We start from the raw sequence: 19,418 nt of genomic DNA on the forward strand, positions 1-19,418 counted from the left end.
AACTCACTATTTAAAAAATAAAGAAGGGGAAGAAAGAATAAGATGTTTATCCTGTCTTGCCTGTGCAGTGTTTCCTTAGGGAAAGAAAATAGGAGGCATATTTTTCTTTATAGTAGAATTCCTGACAATAAAGGAAGGAGAGAAGGAATTAGAACATCACTTAATGAAATAATGGGTCTAGACAATGATCATCAATGGTAGCAAAATCCATGAAGTGAGAGGCTGATGGAGGATATTATGATGGATGGACTGACAATGCCAGACTCTACCAATCAATATTATTACAAAGAGACACGAGATGTCCCCTGATGGCAGGACCCATGAAGACTCCCTAGTTTAAAAAGAAAACTCTAACATAAATCTCATTGAGTCACAAGATCTAACTGCCAAATTACAGAAAAAAAGAACAAACTGGATGGTGTAGAGAAGGGGAGCAATTAAGGTCTCAAATTCATGATGTAATCCACAAAAATCTATAATGTGGAAAATTTGAAAAGATCAGGTCTTTTGTCCTGTCAACAGATCAATGGCAGGGTGGAGGGGTGGGGGGCAAGGAGGAGGAGGAAGCTATAGATCAGAAGATCAGAAAACATTAACAATCGACATATCAACCAAAGGCAATTTGTGAACTTTATTTGAATCCTTAATCCAGAGAGGTCAACTATTTTTTAAAGGCAGTGGGGGAAATTTGAATAAAGATTTGATATTAAAATTATATCTTAAACAAAACTAAGGTATTATGTTTTTTTTTTTTTTTAAGCAAGTACATATCCTTCAAAAATACATTGATTTATAGATCAAATGATATCTGGGGTTCACTTCAAACCCATCTAGTAGTGGTAGGGGAGGCTATGTGCTACAGATGAAATAGAAAGGAGCATGAGCTAATGACTGATTATAGAATGGGCATATGAACACTCATGAGTCTCTTGGTTTTTGTGTTTCAGTTTTTTAGGATGCACTTAAATTTTTTTGTAATGAAGCTTAAAATTTAAGAAAAAGTGGGGAATAGAGAACAGAAAGGAAAGGAGAAATAGGGGAAAAAACAAAGAATCATGACACAATATTCCCCACTAATAAGCATTAATGACATACAAATTATTTTTGAGTTTGTATAGAAAGAAATTAAACTAGAAAACAGTATCTGTTGTTCTCAGCAGAACGAACTTACAAGTTGTCCCTCAGAATGAAACCCAAGTCAAATCTGATAGTGTAAACCACCAGATAACAATCAAGTTCACTTGTTATTGGAATATTTAAAAAACCGAAAGGGACACACCTGAAGTCAATACATTTATAATAACGGAAGAAATTTTAAGCCAAATATTGTGATCTAGCATTCCCCAGGACTAGGTGATTTTTTAATGAAAATTTGAAACAAAGTAAAACAGAACTATAATATTCATACTTAAAAACAATTAAAAACCCATCCTTGTTAGAGTGTAAACTCCTATGAGGGTAGATGCACTTACATCCCAGCACAAAAGCCACGCTTTTCATTTTTCAGTGATTAATGCCTGACTTTGTTGCTACCTATTGGAAAGTTATCAGAATGCCCTGAAGCTCCATTGGCAGGCAGTGGTGGAATGGGATGGAAGCAGTGAAGCAGGTGTGCCAAAGCTAAGAGGCTTTTGGTCCAAAAAGCAAAATGGTTGACACCCAAATAATGACACTTCTTAAAAAAGCATTAGGGCCAACCTTGGCTGGATCACAGAAGGTGCCCAGAGCCATGCCTTGCCTTCTCCAACATTTCAGTTTTAATGTATGTTAGCAGCTAAGGAAGAAGGGACAGTCTGCCATTGAACTACTAGACACACCCCCAATGGGGGGTGATAGTAATAGATGGGCTTGGGGTTGGAAGCACCCTAGAAGAATAGGTTGGTCAAGAAATCGGGAATCATCCTGATGGCAGCCCAGAGAAAACCGGTTTGTCCTGCAGATTTCTCAAAGGGAGGAGTTGAGAGGAGGAGGTGCTGGGGTTGTACTGGAGAGGGTGGGTTCATCCTTAGAGCTTATTCCAGCCTAGAACCCTGAATACGGGTGATTTCAGTGTTTTAATAGTCCCCAGCCACCTAGGAACAAGACATCCGGAAAACTCCACAGAATGAGGAGAGCCAAGCTCTTGGAAATAGAACATCTGTAAATGAGTTTTTCCTATTTTAATTTCAACATGTTGTCTTCTCTCTCCCACATGTAGAAATGGCTTTGGCTGTTTGCATTCTCTCCTCGCTATTCTGAGTGCTCGCGTGCTGTGCGCAGGCACATACACATGTATGTCCATTGTTTCCCTCCTCCTCCCCTCTCACCTCTTTTCTGGCTTGCCAGACTTTCTTCTCCAGTTCCTCAGGTATCATTTTACCTCTAAGGGACACAGATTTGAGACTTTCGGTTATGTTTAGTAGTTAACAGACAACGATACTGCTTTATAAACTGCATGAATTTTTCCGTCCACCCACCAGGCTTCCGGATCCCATCCCCATTACCTTCCATCTGTTTCCACAAAGCAAACATTCTCGGTGCCAATCCCAAGAAAAGAGGCTGCCTTCTTCATCGAGTAATGACACTGAATTAAAAGGGACGGAAGAAGGGAGAGACGTGAATACATGGCACAGAACAAGCATTGCTTATTAAAAGTAGATGAAAGTATAGCCCGAGCACAATCTTTGGGATATTAGCATAAAAAAGTAATTTGAGTTCCTTAGCGTCGTAATTGAGAACATTCACTTTGGGGTCAGAGAAACCAGGATTTAATGACAAGTATTCCAGTTACAGCTATGGAGTCTTGAACAAATATATACTGTCCAAGCCTCAGTTTCCTAATCTTTAAAGGGGTCATGCCAATAATGCCTACTCGATCTGCTTGTGCTAAAATAAAATGGGTTAATAACCCAAGCCTGGCATGTGGAACCAACCAGGACACTCAAGGCTGCTGTTTTCCGTGCCATTGAGAAAGTTTCTTCTGATGCTACTCATAAGACATAGTATTAATGGGAACTTGGAATCTAGTCCACTGCTGACTCGAAACCCTCTGAGACGGCAAGACACTCTCGAAGATTGCAATCACAGGCTAGAGAGGAATTTAATTATTTCCTAGAGCAAACAATGAGTTATCAGTGCTGATCAGACACTTGACCAATCCTGTTTAATACTGAACAGAAGACTGAAATTAGACACACAAGAATGTGGCTAAAATCAGAACAAAAGTAATAATAGACAAGCTACTCAGCTATAGCATGAGTGAAGATAATGGATGATCATGGAATGAAGTCTGGTCTATTTATTGCTAAATAGTAGTATGTGCTTTACCTTATTGGGCCTTCTCTATACTACATAAAGCTCCTAAAATAGCATTCAAACATTGGATATGTCACTCTTCATACATTAGTGGGGACAGGTGGTCAATTTTTTCATGCCAGAAAAATGACGGTGCTAAAGGACATTATCGTACCAAAAAAAAAAAACTTAGTAATTTGTAGCTATGAATACATTAAAAGAATAGTCATGCCTTCACACTTCACTTGATATATTCCCTCAAATGTGGTAAATTTTTCCTCTTAAGAGTTTTATTGGGAGCTCTTTCACTCTGTAAAAATAAATGCAGCAGTAACATCAGGAAAAATGAAAGCATTCTAAATTTGCAAATATCAAATAGGACACATCCAAAATGCCTATAGGATGCTTTCAAGTTCTGACAAGACCATATGCATATTGAAGAGTAACAATGTACACGGAAGTGTAATTCTCTACTTGCTCCACCAGCGTGTGCTGGTTGGGGGTAACCTGCCTTTCATAGCTAAGGTGACATAGCTTGGGTGAATTGTTTCTCCCCAGAGTTGGGCTCTGGCAACCAAACAGCTATTGATTTCATAATGATAAATGCCAGCCTACTCCACTGACATCTAACTACAAGGAAAATCACAATGCTCTCCCCCGGAGAAAATAACAAAATACCTCCAACCGATGGATCTGCTGAATAAAAAACTTTTAATCAGAATAAGAATAGTGGAGCTATCTTAAGTACCTCAAGGCAAAGTACAACCCAATGTCAATCTGAGATAGAGACGGATCAAAAAAAGTCTGAAAAACTGAAATTTAAACATCTGAAAGCTTCAGAAAAGGAAGAGTCCTTGAAGGGGGGGGAACAAAAGAAGGGGATGCTTCAGACATGCTGAGTAGTTTCAAGGAAAAGAAGAACCTAGAAGGCTGGAATTCAGGAGTAACAACTGCATTTAGAAACAGTGGCTGTTTCTATCACTGGCAAAAGGCAAGTCAGTTGTTCTTAGACCCAACCTCCCTGTAGGTTTCATAAATCTACAGAAGACGAAAAAACTCTCAGCAGGTGTTCATTTCTATAAAGATAAAATAGCAAGTGCCTACATGAAAGACAACATTGAGCTGGAGTTTTACTTTCCTGACTCCCACAGGATTTTTTTTTTTCCTCTCTCTCTGTGACCTTGAGCATCTCGATGAAGTGCTGCTTTCTCATCAATGTACCCTGTGCCCTGGATACCTGGACTCCAGTGCTGACTAATTTGATTCTCAAGTTAGCTGGTAGAAAGGGGCATATAAATGATAAAGAATGAAGAGTGTCCAAGGGATGTCTAAGGACACACAGCTGGTTTAATTCCCAAGGAGCCCAAAATCAGAAGCTAGATAGAATGAACCCAGCCTCGTGCTCTGCAGGATATCCTGTGAAGCACCTGCTTGCCTGTGGATAAGACATGCAATCCCATCCCATTGCAGCTCAGCCTCACTCATCACCCAGTGACCAGAAGAAAGTGAATGAGGCACCTGGGGTGCAAAAGTTAAAGACATGACCCTGAGACACACCCTAGATGCCTCACTTGGCACTCCTAGCCCCAACTCTGCTAAAGAGGAGCTAGGCCATTGATCACTGGCCTGGGAGGTAAGGGTTACTTTTTCACCTTCACTTTTTAGTGGCAAATCATGGTCACTACTTTATGCTAATTCCAGAAGCGATCTGAATTACACGGGAACACTTCTATACACCTAAGGAATTTATATCAAAGTGCAAACCAAGCCATATATTACTTCTATTTCTCCAAAAGTCCCTTCTCTTTGATTCCTATTTAGCAGTAGAGAGGCCACCTTGGATATATTGACAGTGCAGAAGTCTTTGTCATGGTCTTGTAGGTCTCTATAAATAGAATTACAATAAAAATCGAAAGTATGCAAGAACACCTTCAGTGGTGGGTACATATATTCTGCATTTGATGGTGTAAGATAGAGATGGAGTAATTTGGGTTAGCACAAAAACAGGAAAAGACCCCCTAACAGAACAGGACTAGGCCATGAACCAAACACCTAAAAATATATGGGAGATGGCTGGGTGCAGTGGCTCATGCCTGTAGGGCACTTTGGGAGGCTGAGGCGGGTGGATCACGAGGTCAGGAGATTGAGACCATCGTGGCCAACATGGTAAAACCCTGTCTCTACTAAAAATATAAAAATTAGCTGGGCATGGTGGTGCATGCCTGTAATCCCAGCTAGTCAGGAGGCTGAGGCAAGAGAATCCCTTGAAATCAGGGAGGCGGAGGTTGCAGTGAGCCAAGATCACAACACTGTACTCCAACGTGGAGACAGAGTGAGGCTCCATCTCAAAAAATGGGGGGAGGGGGAGCGGGGGTAGCAAAAAGACTAACGGAGTTTAAGATTGTTTAGTAAACACAACCTTCTTTGTTTTTTAATGAAATAAATTGATTTGTTGTAATAAGTAGTAAAGGCAGTCAATAAAATATGAATTAAAAAAGCAAAATGGTATGACCTGACTCTGAGGGAGCAGGGAAAGGAATGGGCTGCAAAGCAGTGTCTCAGCCAATGGAGTGGAAATATAAATTCAAAGCTGCAGTGTGCTCAAAGTGATGTAATTTTTCCATGGAATTCACACCTGGTTCTTGGTTTTTCTGGCTCCAACTTCTGCTGGCATGTTAGCCAAGGCATCTATTTTGCCTCTATTTGGAAAATTTTTAAAAACCTCTAAGGTCTGGTTTCACAACTACATAAGGTTTCAATTTCCCTTCACTCCCAATTCACCAGCCCCACCTGTTACTGATCTTTCCCAGGCATAATCTTTATTGTAAGCTTCCATATAATATCGTTTTCCTTTCCATGGCAATTATTCCAGAAAAGAACTCCCGCAAGTTATAAACCAAATGAAGAATGAAAAAGGCAAAAGTAAAAAAACCTGAGCTGACAACGAACTTTCCCAAGCTTGGAAAATAGCAGTTTGAATGCAGAAGAGACTCCTCATTTGTAATCTGCGGGATCCCTTACATTGAAATATCCAGGGCTGAAGCATGAAGAAGGAAACTCTATTCCATAATACTCCCAAATAATAAAGCATTTTTCTCAGCTGTCCGCATTACCAAACATTCTTCTCTTGGTACCGAAAGAACATCTTGTGCAGAAGGGCCTCGACTGGCTGAGTTAAGAATCTTGGGCTACATGATTCTTCCCAGTTGCCTCCCTTCACTCACTCACTTTGTTCTTGGTGCTGAATGAACCAGAGCCAAAGGTCAGACGAGGCGAGAGGAAAACAGGAAAGTGATCAGATTCTCTCCTACGGAGGAGAAATTCGTGCACCATTTGTCCTTTTGCAATAATAAACTAACTTTTGCACTTAGAAATGACACGGAAAAGCCCAGCTGGAAATAACAAACTCTCAGATTTTGTCCACTTCATGGTTGTGACAGGATACCTGGTATTATTTCAGAAGTTAAGAAGCTAAACTCGTCCTGCCAGGAACCTGGGTGATAAAGCAGTCACAGACATCCACTGGAATCACAAGAATAGGAAAGGAAAGATCTCTCCCATATAAAGGCTGCAGTTAAGCTGTGCCATCTACTTCTGCCCACTTTGTTATAGCTAGATCATTCTTCTCCTCCTAATATTTAAAAAAATCTATTATGTCCCAGATGCTACTTTACATGCAATTACTCACTTAACAGTTGTCAAAACTCACTAATCAGTGACAACTGTGTGGCTGCTGGATTTTTCTAATCGTTCCAGCTGTTCACTGTCCCATGTATGCAAACCCTTTGGTGACTTTGCAGCAAGTCCCCCCATGAGGTGGAGTCTTTCTTCTGACATCTGGGATCTGGGCTTATGGATGGGACTTCACCAAGAACATGTGCCCTTTCATACCTGCACCATTGCCATGAAGACACACCTAGACTGACCTGCTGGGAATATGAGAGACCAAGGAGCAGAGAGGCGTCACTGGAACCATCCCAGCTGAGCCACTCAGATGGGCCATAAGCCCCCCAAACTCTAGACGTGGAAGGGGCCCAGCCAAGAGCAGCAAATCTGCTCACCTATCTTGATGAGGCTTATAAGTGATAATATACAGTTAAAGAATGTCAACTGTATATTTGGGGTGATTTGCAGAGCTGATAAACTTATTTTTACAAATTAGGAGACTGAGGCACAGAGAAATTAAAGTTACTCAATAAGTGGAGGCAGAAATGGAATCCAGGCAGCCTAACTCAAAGCCAATGCACTTATGAACAATCTGACCTCCTACTTGAGTGGAAAGTAAAATAAGAGATGGAGAACTGTGGCCATATCTCTCTCTCTCTCTCTGTGTGTGTGTGTGTGCGTTTTCATTGTTACTGAATATCTTTTCTCTTGAAAGGTAAGGTACACATCCCTTATCTTAGCCAATCAAAGCAATCATTTTACAAGGAATGTGAGAAGAATAGCTAAGATCCATGCTGTCCATCTAAGTACTAACAAATAAGACACTCAAAAAAAAATTCAGAGATGGCACTTTCAGATTAAATATTCTTTGCTTAAAATGTTGTTAGACTATATTTTAAATAAAGGTAATTATACAAAAACCAGGATTTCAGCATATTAGTCACACGGGGAATAGGACAAACTCGAATCGGGAGTCCTCAAACAAGCGCTCTTAAACATGCATTCTCAGAAAATCTATATTCAATACCAGGAATTTTTACCTCCGCAGATGTGAAAAGGATTAGTCTTGGCAACCCAAACAGCCCCTTCTCCTTAATATCAGGACGATATTTGTATCTAGCTAAATTCATTGCATACATATTGGACACTGAACCACCTGCAAAAACAAAAAATGGCATATTTACAGCATGAAGTTCTAGCTCACGAAAGCTGAATACAGTGAGAGGCGTGAATGGCCATGGGTGCTTCAGTCTGCTGAAAAATCACTGGGACAGGCTCGTGAGAACGCTGTCCTGCTCCCATTACTCTGAGTATTTCATTATATACCCTAATCTCTAATTCCAGAACTTTTATTCTCAAAACAAGATGAATTTTGGTTTATTCTCGTTCCAGGGTTTTTTCAAACCAAAAGTCTCGATCTGTGAGCTCTGGACTTAGGGCCAGTGCCTACATCTCCATAATTTTTTTTTGTCTGTCACCTAATCAGTAAAATTGAAATGATATTTGTTGGTTTCTTGCTCCAAAAAGGACTCCGGGATAAACGAATGTAATTCAGAAATCTTAAGTAAAATTGATTTTAAAATTTAGAGGACTTATAGCCCTTCCAAACTCCCAGCAGCAAATCAACTCATTTGTGTTAGAATAAATCCAAAATTGTAGGCATCTCATTAGTTAAGTATATATGTCATTTAGCTTTAATACAAAATATCACTCTGGAGAAAGGCACAAGCTAGATTCTCACCAAATAGAATTATTATCCAACTTTTTGTCATGTAAATCTGCAAGGAGTTGTTCCTCATACGGATACATTTTTACATGCTTGTAAGGTTGATCTCAATAACTAATTGTACTCACCTGGGTTAAATATTCCATCCCCTTCTTTCCAGCCAATAAATTCAATCATTTTCTTCAGAACCGCTTCTTCCACTAACAGAAACACTGGGGACACCTCATACGTATAACTAGATGGATATAAAAAACACTTCACTTCTACGACTAGAGTCAAAACATCCCTTTGGTGTTCCAAGAAATGCACACAGAGTTCTATTAAACCAAGTGGCTGCCACTTCGGCAGTCTTTGGAAATTTATCCATTGAAAAGAGAATTACCCCATTAGTGACGGCACTAGTCATGGTTAGATAAAAACCAACAGCCAGTGGCCTTAGGGATCTGCAAGCTGCTGCGGCACTCTTACTTTCAAGAGAAACCTCAATTCCGTGAGGAGAGAGAAAGGCAATGCATTTGCATTCTATGTATTAGCTATGAGCAGTGGCCATTTCACTCTTTGGATGCTTGGAATACTGCCTTGAGTGCTGTTGATGGTCAAAGAAAATCCATTGTCATGGTAATCGGGTTTTACCAGATTACTACCTTGAGTATGCTAACATCCCTTCGAGCTATTCTAAGTGGAGATGACTCCACCTGCACCAGGGTTTCCTCTGCTACACTGTCTGTATTAATGAGGAGTGCTCTGTGAGACATCTCTTATGTGATGATTTTACTACAAAGCACCACCCAAATCCCCTGTCGATGCAGGATGTGTTGCTCTGGGCTGGAAGGCTGTTGTCAGAGCATTGCTGTTTTAGTTCCTTTAGAGATAACCTCAACTGCAGGGATCCAACTCCTCCGAGGTCACACTCCTTGTGGTCTACAGCTGAAGACTGCTGGAGAGGTCTGGCTGTCTGGGCTCAACTTCAGACCACTCTGAGGGACCACTGTAGTTTGAGTTCTCCAAGTATTAGCCAAGATTGTCATGGAACCTGCGGGGCAAGTTGACACCTATCTCTGCCCGTTCCTGCATCCTCCTCCTCCTTCCCCAGTCACCCATGTAGGTGCCAAGGGTACTCCTAATCAATGTCCCACTCGCTAAACACCATCTAGAGCAGCCTTCCTGGGAATCTGTTGCAACAGTCACCGTGCCTTGTTTGGTAATGTTTATCTTCTCTCTCCGGACAACTTGAGGTTGACTACATATCTATGATCTCCATCTCAATTAAGTGATTACATCAAATTGTATCTGAATAAATGTATACTCTAAATATGTAAGTTAAGCAGACACATTTAGATGTAGAGTAACAGAATGTAATGCAATTATATTAACATCTGGTAGGGAAAATTTGGGATTAAGGCATAAGTTGATCACCTATGTATCACCTACCTATGTGTCAACTCTACACATATGCCATCTTAAAAATAAGATTGTTTTTTAACCATGCTATGAAACCAGTGTACATACCCAAAAGTATGAAAACATGTTTATGTGAACCTACAAATGTATATATATAATAGTTACTTGTTCATAATAAAAATATGTTAAGCTTGTCTTTGAAAACTGGCTCAATTGTAAACCTAGGAATCAGCCTGGAGGTGGAGGGGAAGACAAGATAGAACACACTCGTGGGTTGGCATATTTTGAGTGGATGGTTTAGCTTAGCACAATTTAACACTTCTTCAATCTGAAATATTTAGAGATTTTTGAACTTACATGAAGAGTTAGAAAACCTGGGGTATACAAGAAAAGACTGGAAAAATACATAATTTTACTGTCTCTTCTGACTTACCCTCACTGTAACTCATTGTAACCTGGTATCTGCTCTCATCACTCCATCAAAACGTCCCTAAAGTTGCCAGTGACATCCATGTAGCGAATCCAGTGGACTCTGTTTAGGCTCTTAGTTGAACATTCAATAACATGTGACACCAGGCGCACTCCTTGTGGCTGCCACAGTTATCCTTTTGGTTTTTTTCCGTCTAGCCACTGTAAGCTAACCCAGCTCCTCCTAACCATTAAGTGGTAGATGTCCTCAAGGCCCTGTCTTGAGCCCCCTCTCTCCCCTCTCTATACTCTGTCACCTAGGCCATGGTTTTTTATCTTGCCTTCCCATTAAAATCACTGGTTGCACCTTTTAAATATATCAATGCATGGGACACACCTACAGAAATTCAGATTTAATTGGCTTGGGTTGGCACCCAGGTATCAATACATGTTTCTAAAATTCTCAAGTGATTCTCATGAGTAGTCAGGGAGGTGAATCACTGACATAGGGAATATCCTCCACGTCCACCATTTCAATTACCATCATGTTACCGGTAACTCTTAAATTTATACCTTATAGACATCAGAATTCCAGGCCCATGTATTTCTCAGCTTAGTTCATATGTATTCTTGATATTTTAAAGTCACCGCAAACTCAAATGCCCACAACTGAAAATGGAATGCTTGCTCTCTTGCCTCCTTCACCATATACTTGAAAACCAGTTCCATCTACCAGTGCTGATTTCTATGAATGAAATGACTGTGAACCCAGCTGTGAAAGCTAGAAACCCAGACGTTGCCTCAGAAACCACCTCCCTCTTACCTTTTTCAAGATGTGTATCCAGTCCCTTGTTTTATTTTCTGAACGCATTCTTTGCTGCTCTATTCCTACCTCTTCCCTCCAAGTCCAAGCTACGTTCCTCTCACCTGACTAAAGAAATGCCTTCCTAATGGGTGCCCTCCAGCCTGCCCTTCATATTTTCAGACTTTTTTCAATAAGCAAATGGCATCTAGTGATTTAGAAACCTTCAATGGCTTTTTGTTACATTTAGAATGACTCATAAACATGGTCAACTGGGCCCTATATGTCTGGCTCTTATTTCTCTCCTCTTATTTTCCACTATAGTCCCTGTATAACTCTCGGCTGTACCCACCCTGACCCTTCAGTTCATAGAGAATGTCATGCTGTGTCCTGCCACAAGGCCTTTAGACATGTCATTCCGTCTATTTACAACTCACCCCTCACCTTTTTACCTAATAACGCTTATTCTCCAACTGTCACCTTTACATTGTGCACTTTCCTGAGCTCTCAACTAGGAAAAATTGCGCCATTCATATTAATACGTAGAACACTGAGTACTTTTCCTTCAGATGAGAGTTTGGATTTTACGTTAATTTTTGTGGATCACTTCGATCAGCATTTTTTTCACCAGATATGCCCCATGAGGACAGTCAAGGTTTATTTATATTCAATATGTCTATCACTTAGCACAGAAAAGGGCTTTTCATGCAGGTACAAATAAAAAATTGCCTAATCAAATTTCTTATCTGTTAAATGGAGGTGATAATCGCCTTTTCCATCTGATGGTACCACTATTTAAATCAAACAGCTATTTGAATATTGATAAGCATTATAAAACTATTCCATTATTTACAATGACACTATGAGAAAGAAACCATTAAATAGAAATTTTTGAAACAAAATTTCATCTACTTAGTCTCTAATCCACGTTTGGTGTAAAATTTCTGTAGCATGGCACTTACACACTTGGATTCAATGCTTCTGTCATAAATCGGGCCACCAAGGAGGAATAATCAAGTCCAGCATACAGCTGGTTGAAAAATCTTGGGTGGCCTGTAAGTTTAAAACAGAGTATTCATCTATGCAGCAATTAAAAAAAAAAAAAAAAAGAAAAAGAAAAACCTCATACAGCATTAACATAAAGTGAGTCTTGCAGAAAACAAAAGCAGACAGACACAAGACTACATATGATGTAATTCCATTTATGACATTCAAAATCAAAGCTATCTAAGGAGATTAGAGGTTAGAATTCTAGGTACTTTGTGGAAAGAATTATGGATTGGGAAGGAGCTTCTCAGAGAGCCTCTGGAGGGCTAGAATTGGTCTATATCTAGATCTAGGCAATGGCTCCCTTGCATAGCTATGTACAAATTCATACTGAACACTTAAGATTTGTGCACTTTATTTTTCAGAATGAGGTAATTTATAATCAATATTCAAAACAGCATTATATACAAGAAAAATCATGTTGAAGACCCACCTCAGAGCCCTTGCTACTAATCAATGTTTCTAAGTAAATTCTGAGTTATCTCTTAAGAGTTTTGATTTACCTGCTCCTCTTTTTCACAACCTAGACCCAAACCAAAACCCTTAAGTATTATTTGAACACTGTTTTCCCAAGGATCACAGGGTACTGCCTTTTTACTGAAAATATCAATATTAACTTCTCTCACTTCATATACATTTTGCTCACAACTGAGTTCACCCCAGGCTATGGCAATGAGCAGCATTCTCATTTTTCAGATTAGACCCATGAGACTGGCAGTATGTAGATGGGGTAAGATGTGACTCATCATGCGCTTACGTACACTTATGATTCAATTTGCTTCCAAGGCAATCGCCTTTAAGACACAACGTCTCATTCCAATTTAAAACTTTTTCCCCTCATATAAAAGGTCTCATAAAGGTTATTGGCTTTACACCATGTGAATAATCACACCATACACCCAGCTAACTGGCTTGATAGTCTCCATCACAGGAAGCTCAGCATGACAGAACAAAGAGGCAGGAGTCTATTTCTACATCTGAGTATTTGGAAATCATTTTATCTGGTGACCTCTCATTACAACTTACAGCATCTGGTTTTAGTTTATTTTAGGATTTTTTTGGTCTTTAAGGGTTCAAGAAAAAACAAATCTCAAAATCTTTTCATCTAAAACAAAAACTTCCTCTGATCTGGCCAAAATAAAAGGCATGGCTACAAGTAATTTTAATAAGATTTTTTTTAGTTCTGTGTTAATTTATGATTGATTTCCATGGTAACGTTATGGAAAATATCCAGTAAACTGAAAAATCTGCATTAAATGTCATTCTACACTTCTGACATGCACTGTAGTAATAAGATACATATCTCTGCTTTTGAAATGCTAACGGTTTTTGATACACCAGACTTTCCCAAGGGAATATAATCCAATTATTAGCCAGAATTTTATTATGTTCTTTCCACTAAATTTAGTCCAGTGCCAGAATTTACAAAGTAATGCCCATATGGTCTTAAGCACTAGATTACCTTTACATTATACTGAAAAATATTTTGGAAGGTTATTCTCCCATTTTTGAAACTTGTTCACTGGGTGAACAGGATATTAGCAGGTAAGCTGGAAGGGGGCCTCAGCGTAACATTGACATCCCATCACTGCAGGTACAAAGATTGCAGTAGTTAGGACATCACTGAAATAATTTCCACAAAAACTTAGAATGTATTCATTTGCCTTATCCATCTAAAGGTTTTTATTTTTTGATTCTGCCAGATTTGATCAAATAGTTCGGCAATTACCAATATCCAAGAGTTAATCAGTGTGTTCCAAATCTATTTCTGTTCCTATTAAAGGTATCTTTTGAATTACTTTTTGCATACTCTGGGCCATCAAGATTTAAAATCCCTTACCAAATTTAGGTAATCAAAATTCCATTTGCCAGTTTGGTCTAACATAAGAAATAAGTAGCAGTGATAACATATGCTATTGATTACAAGTAGTATGAGGGTTGGCAAGGAGAAGAGGATATTTACATACAAACACTAACACCAACAGTTTTCCTATCAACTTCTCTTTGGCCTTGGCAATGAATCTGGATTTAGGGATTAAAGGGACCATTACAAAAACATCAGAACCACTAATTTTTTTTTATCCAGATTTCTTATTCCTTAAACATAGCTATGCTTAGCTTTAAGAAGTAAATAAATGCTTTACAAACATAACTTGTCAGAGGTACAGATCAAGGAAACAAAGTTCTTACTAGTTTTGACGCTATAGCGTATGACATCCCGGCAGAGTTCCAATAGTCTGTGTGGTGGCTCTCCCGAGTCCCTCATCTCCAAATCAAGAAGCTGTTTCAGTTGTTCAGGAGGCTTCCATTCACACACCTGGAGATTCAACCGTGACACAGAGTGAGTAGCCACCACAGACAGGTGTTGAGAGGGTGTTAGGGACAGGGACTGTACAAAGCTTCCGGGCTGTGGGAGATGTAAACGTCCAACGATAGTTCAAACTAAAAGAACTGTGACAGTAATGTGGATGTTGATGGGACGGATCAGGGGCACCATCCTAGATTCGCAAGGTTAAGGCAGATTTCCTAGAGATACTGATATCTAAGTTGTTATACAGAATAAGAGTAGAGTGAATGAAGCAAAGCTTAGCGGTGTGGTAATACAAGGGAGGTTCTAGATGAAAGTGACAGAAGTAACAAAGACCAAAACTAAAATCAAGAATAAAATAAAAAATTCAGATCCTATGGCATATCTGAAAAGGAAGCTTGGTATGGCTAGAAGATGGATTTTTGAGAAACGGAGAGGGAATAAATCTGAATAGTGAAGTCGTTTTATCTCTGCATGTACCCTGCCCAAAGCGGTCTATCAACCTAGCAGCCAGAATGAGGCTCCTAAACAAGCCACGCCCATTCCTCCATTCAAATACATCCCGTGGCTCCCTATTTCAAAGTAAAAGTTGAAGTCCTTACAAAGACATAAAATGATGCTTTATGATCTGCTCGTTTCATTTTTTTCTCTAGTCTCATCTGGGACGACTTCCCTTCTGGCTGACTCTGCTCCCACCACCCTGGCCTCCTTGCCATTCTTAGCTACAGGAGCGATGTTTCCAAACGGTGTCTCTGCACTGTCTGTGCCCTCTGCCTAGAATGCTTTTTAAAATATCCTTACAACTAGATCCCTCACTTACTTCAGAGCTTTGCTAAAAAGTTACCTTCTCAGTGATGGCAATCCTGACTCCCTTACCTAAAATTAAAATCTACCCATTACCTCTATAAATCCCACTTAACCTTTCCTAGTATTCCTTTTTCCAAAGCACTTTCTACCCTCAAATATACTGTTGTTTATTATATTCTACATAATCTCCATACAAGCAGATGTCAGTCTTTTTGCTCATTGATCCCAAGTGAGTACTACAGAGTCTACACATAATAGTGCTTAATAAAGATGGGTTGAATAAATAAACAAGGCTCAGGTCATAACGGGCTTTATGTGACATGTTAGTTTGAACTTGGCTCTAAGGAAGCCATTTAAATGTTTAGAACAGGAATAAAAAGATCACAGTTGTGTTTGGGGCAATTGCTTTAGTTGCTATGTGGAGATTCCAAATACAATTGGATATAAAGGTAACTTAAACCAGGCAAGAGAAGGTAAGGATCTGGATGAGGGTCAATGCTGTATGAATTATGTATTTTGGAGATATTTAAAATACAGAATCACTAGAAGTTGAGAATCAGATTGTGAGGGTGAGAGGAATGAGCCAGGGATCATCCCTAGGATTTCAGCGGGGACACAGATCGGATGGCAGCAATGGGGATAGCAGGAGAAGGATCTGGCTGGGGGTGGTGTGGGGATGATGCATTTAGGAGCACGTTTAGAACAAGGCACCTTTGGAACATTCAAAAGTTGTATAGCAGTTGATCTGAGGCTCTTGGAGAAGATGGGGGGTATAGAGCTCCAGGGATATACTATGATGATACAACAGTAGATGATGTGGCTCAGAAACTACAGCAAAGAAGAGGTGCAGAATCTTTTTGGGCATCACCAACACTTAGGAATGGGAAAAGGAAGACTACGGTAGAGGACTTTGCAGAGAGGTAGGGAGAATCCTAAGAGTTTAGTGCTACCATCACCAAGAAAAAGGAATGCTTTAGGAAGGAGATAGATGCTCACCACTGTCAAATACTGCTAAGAAGCCAAATTAGATAAAGACTGAAGTTCTCATGGGATTTATCAACAAGGAGGTGTTCTTGGCAAGAGCAGCTTGACTTAGAGAGGTGGGGGCGGAGGCCAGATTGCTTTGAAGTGAGGATGTAGGAGGTGAAGAAATAGGAGGAGGGAGGGAGTATAGATAATCTCTAAAAATTTTGGCTATGGAGGGGAGGAGAGAGAGGGAAGTAGCCAGGGAGTGAAAAGACTAGGAGGAAATATCAAATTGTGCAAGGAGCATGAAATTAAACTCTGCTCTAACCATGACTGGCAGAGGTAAATTGGAAATACTTGAGACAGTCAAAAGGAATGACTACTGGTGCATTCAACAACATGGATGAATCTCAAATGCATTTTGTTGAGGGTAAACGGCAAGACTCAGACTACTGTGTGATTCCATCAACATGACATTCTAGAAAAGGCAAAAATCATAGGGAAAGGTCAGTGATTTCCAGGGGCTTAGAGGAAAGGGGGGGATTGATTAAAGAGGGGCACAGAATAGTCATGTAACCATTTTAATGAAGATATAGAACAGTTCATATTATAGTAATAGTTATATGACTTCTCAAAACTGACAGAATTTACCCAAAAGGGGTAAATTTTACTGAATGTTTAAGAACTGGCTGAAGAATTTTCTACTAAAGAAACTATCAATGATCATCACACCAAGCTTGGATATATATTTGCAGGCTACCTTTTAATGGTGCTTTGTTGAATCTCAGACAAGGCAGGCTAAGTTAGTAGTATCAAAACTTCACCCTCTTCCCCCAACTCCAGCATAGCTTTCAATCCACCTTACCATGGGTAGCGTGTACATCTACAACAATGTGATTGACTCTGTGGTTCCTTAATTGACAACTTAGGATCTTAAGATATTCCCCTTCTCATTTTTTTACTAGTCCTCTATGTGAGCCCTTCTTTCCAGGCTAAAACGGTCCCATTGCTGTGTTAAATACATCTTGTCCTTGTGTAATGCTCTTTCCATTATTGACCTTCCTGCTTTCTTCCTGCAGAAATGAGTACCCTAACCCCAACCTTTCTCTTCCCCTGCCACCACCCCTCACTTGCCTTTTACCTTCCACATCTGAGCTCAAAGTATCTGCTCCTGTGTGAAATCCCAAAAGTCTGCTCCAGTCTCAAAGCATTTATAACATCCTCACTGGGAACCCTGCTGTCATTTCTAATGAAAACATATCCTGCCAATTAGATTATAAATTCTGTTCAGAGCTGGGCCTTTACCTTATTTTTCTTTGCATTCTCTAGGGCTGAATATAAAGCCTCACTCATAGCTAATACTCAGTTAATATTTAATGACTGAATAAAGGCCAACAAAAAAAATACCTGCCAGAGGAGCAGTGTACTGCAAAGTAAAGCAGGTCCAAAGTATCTCACAAGTGCAGAGAAGACCAGAAATTACGTAATTATACTCTCTGGATGAATAAGAAACACCATCAGGATTTTGCCTTGAACATAACTATTCCAAGTTCATGCATCAATCTCTTTTCCTATTCAGTTTCCCACAGGCATGTGGTCAAAAATGCAGAATAAATCACCTCATATTTTAAAGGTATTTATTTCTAACTAATATAACTGGAATAAAAATCTCTTGCTTACATCCATTTGTTGATAATCGAACTCCAACATGAAAACCAATGTGATAAAGGATAATTCAGTAATTTTTAAGAGGCATATGGAGTATTTAAGAGCACAGATTGTGAAGTGAGACTGGCTGGATTTTAGTCCCAGCTCTGATGCTTGCTTGTGTATAACCTTGGGCGGGATATTTGACCTCTTTGTGCCTGACTTTCTTTCCCAGCTCTTAAATGGGGGTAATAAATAGTAACTGTCTTTTAGTGTTTTTGAAAGGATTAAATACATAAGAAGTTAGTCCCTAAGAGTACTTAGTATTTTCTAAGAGTAGATGCCATAGGCAGCAGTTCTTATATCAATTTGAATTGAATTTGAGCCTGAATTTGAAATCTACAACCAGTAGCTGGTACCAGAAAAGGAGTTGGACTTAACCGTCTAATATTTCTAGGCTAAATTCAGACAAGCTCCTGATTGAACCTCAAGATAAATTTAAAATGTTGCCACATCCTTTTCTATCTTTTGCTTGATTTTCATGAGCAACATAGAGTGTGCACTAGAAAATTGGGAGCAAAGGGCATTAGAGAGTGCACAAGTCAGATTAGCAGGTTACTTAGCTACGTTATTTCCTAGGGCAGGGAGTTTCATCCCTGTGCTTCATAGCCTCATGTGATTAAACTCCAGAGTCTCAGCCAATCTTCCCATGAATGATGACTAGAAGAGGAAGGAATCAACCCTTCAAGGAAAGCAGGCATTGTCTGGAAGGCCGACGCTTTGTATTTGGATGTCCTTTTGAGACAAAGGTATAGAGGAAATTAAAACTTGACCTTCCCATTCCCCTTATATTCAGCCATACTGATTTGGGGAAAATCTACCTTTCCCATTTCTGCAGTTTCTTACAGGTTTTAATTTTTACCTTCTCATTGACATCTGCAGCCTTCAAAACCACCTCTTCCATTATTAGCCTACAGGCCTCTTCAACAAATTTTTCTCCTGCTTTCGCGTCTGTCATAGGGCCATTCAGCACAACCCCATCCACAAGAACAGCACTCTTCTTACTTGGAATCATCTCTTGTTGATCAGTATCTCCTGGAAACATACAAACTGTGTTTGACATATAACCTAATTACGTCACATAACAAAGCACAGGGGACAAATGCATCACTATCCCAGCTTCAAATGGCACATCTTTTAATACATGAAGGCATCATTTGAGGTGTTGAGCTGACAATTTCTTATGGCACACAATAGTATGATAGAGTTAAGGAAAATTTTAGAAAGCTTGTAATTTATGGATTAAGTAAATCTACCTTATTATATAAGTTCCTCTGTACTGGGCTGAGTTAGTCATGGAGTATATG

The 19,418-nt window shown here is 39.6% G+C and overlaps 1 protein-coding gene across 1 annotated transcript in view; it reads right to left on the reverse strand.

Annotated features, from left to right (window-relative positions):
• Window positions 1–19,418, reverse strand: part of GADL1 (glutamate decarboxylase like 1) — a 155,433-nt gene that overhangs the window by 107,092 nt on the left and 28,923 nt on the right. The window contains exons 2-8 of the mRNA XM_032268398.1: window positions 18,974–19,146; window positions 14,514–14,640; window positions 12,239–12,329; window positions 8,794–8,900; window positions 7,980–8,095; window positions 2,484–2,563; window positions 2,307–2,361 (exon numbers count right to left, since the gene is read on the reverse strand). Coding sequence (XP_032124289.1) covers window positions 2,307–2,361; window positions 2,484–2,563; window positions 7,980–8,095; window positions 8,794–8,900; window positions 12,239–12,329; window positions 14,514–14,640; window positions 18,974–19,146 — 749 coding nt within the window. The remainder of the gene's footprint in view (window positions 1–2,306; window positions 2,362–2,483; window positions 2,564–7,979; window positions 8,096–8,793; window positions 8,901–12,238; window positions 12,330–14,513; window positions 14,641–18,973; window positions 19,147–19,418) is intronic.

Source organism: Sapajus apella, unplaced genomic scaffold (genome assembly GCF_009761245.1).
Source record: "Sapajus apella isolate SASKATOON/1434 unplaced genomic scaffold, GSC_monkey_1.0 scaffold4, whole genome shotgun sequence".
Classification (NCBI taxonomy): domain Eukaryota; kingdom Metazoa; phylum Chordata; class Mammalia; order Primates; family Cebidae; genus Sapajus; species Sapajus apella.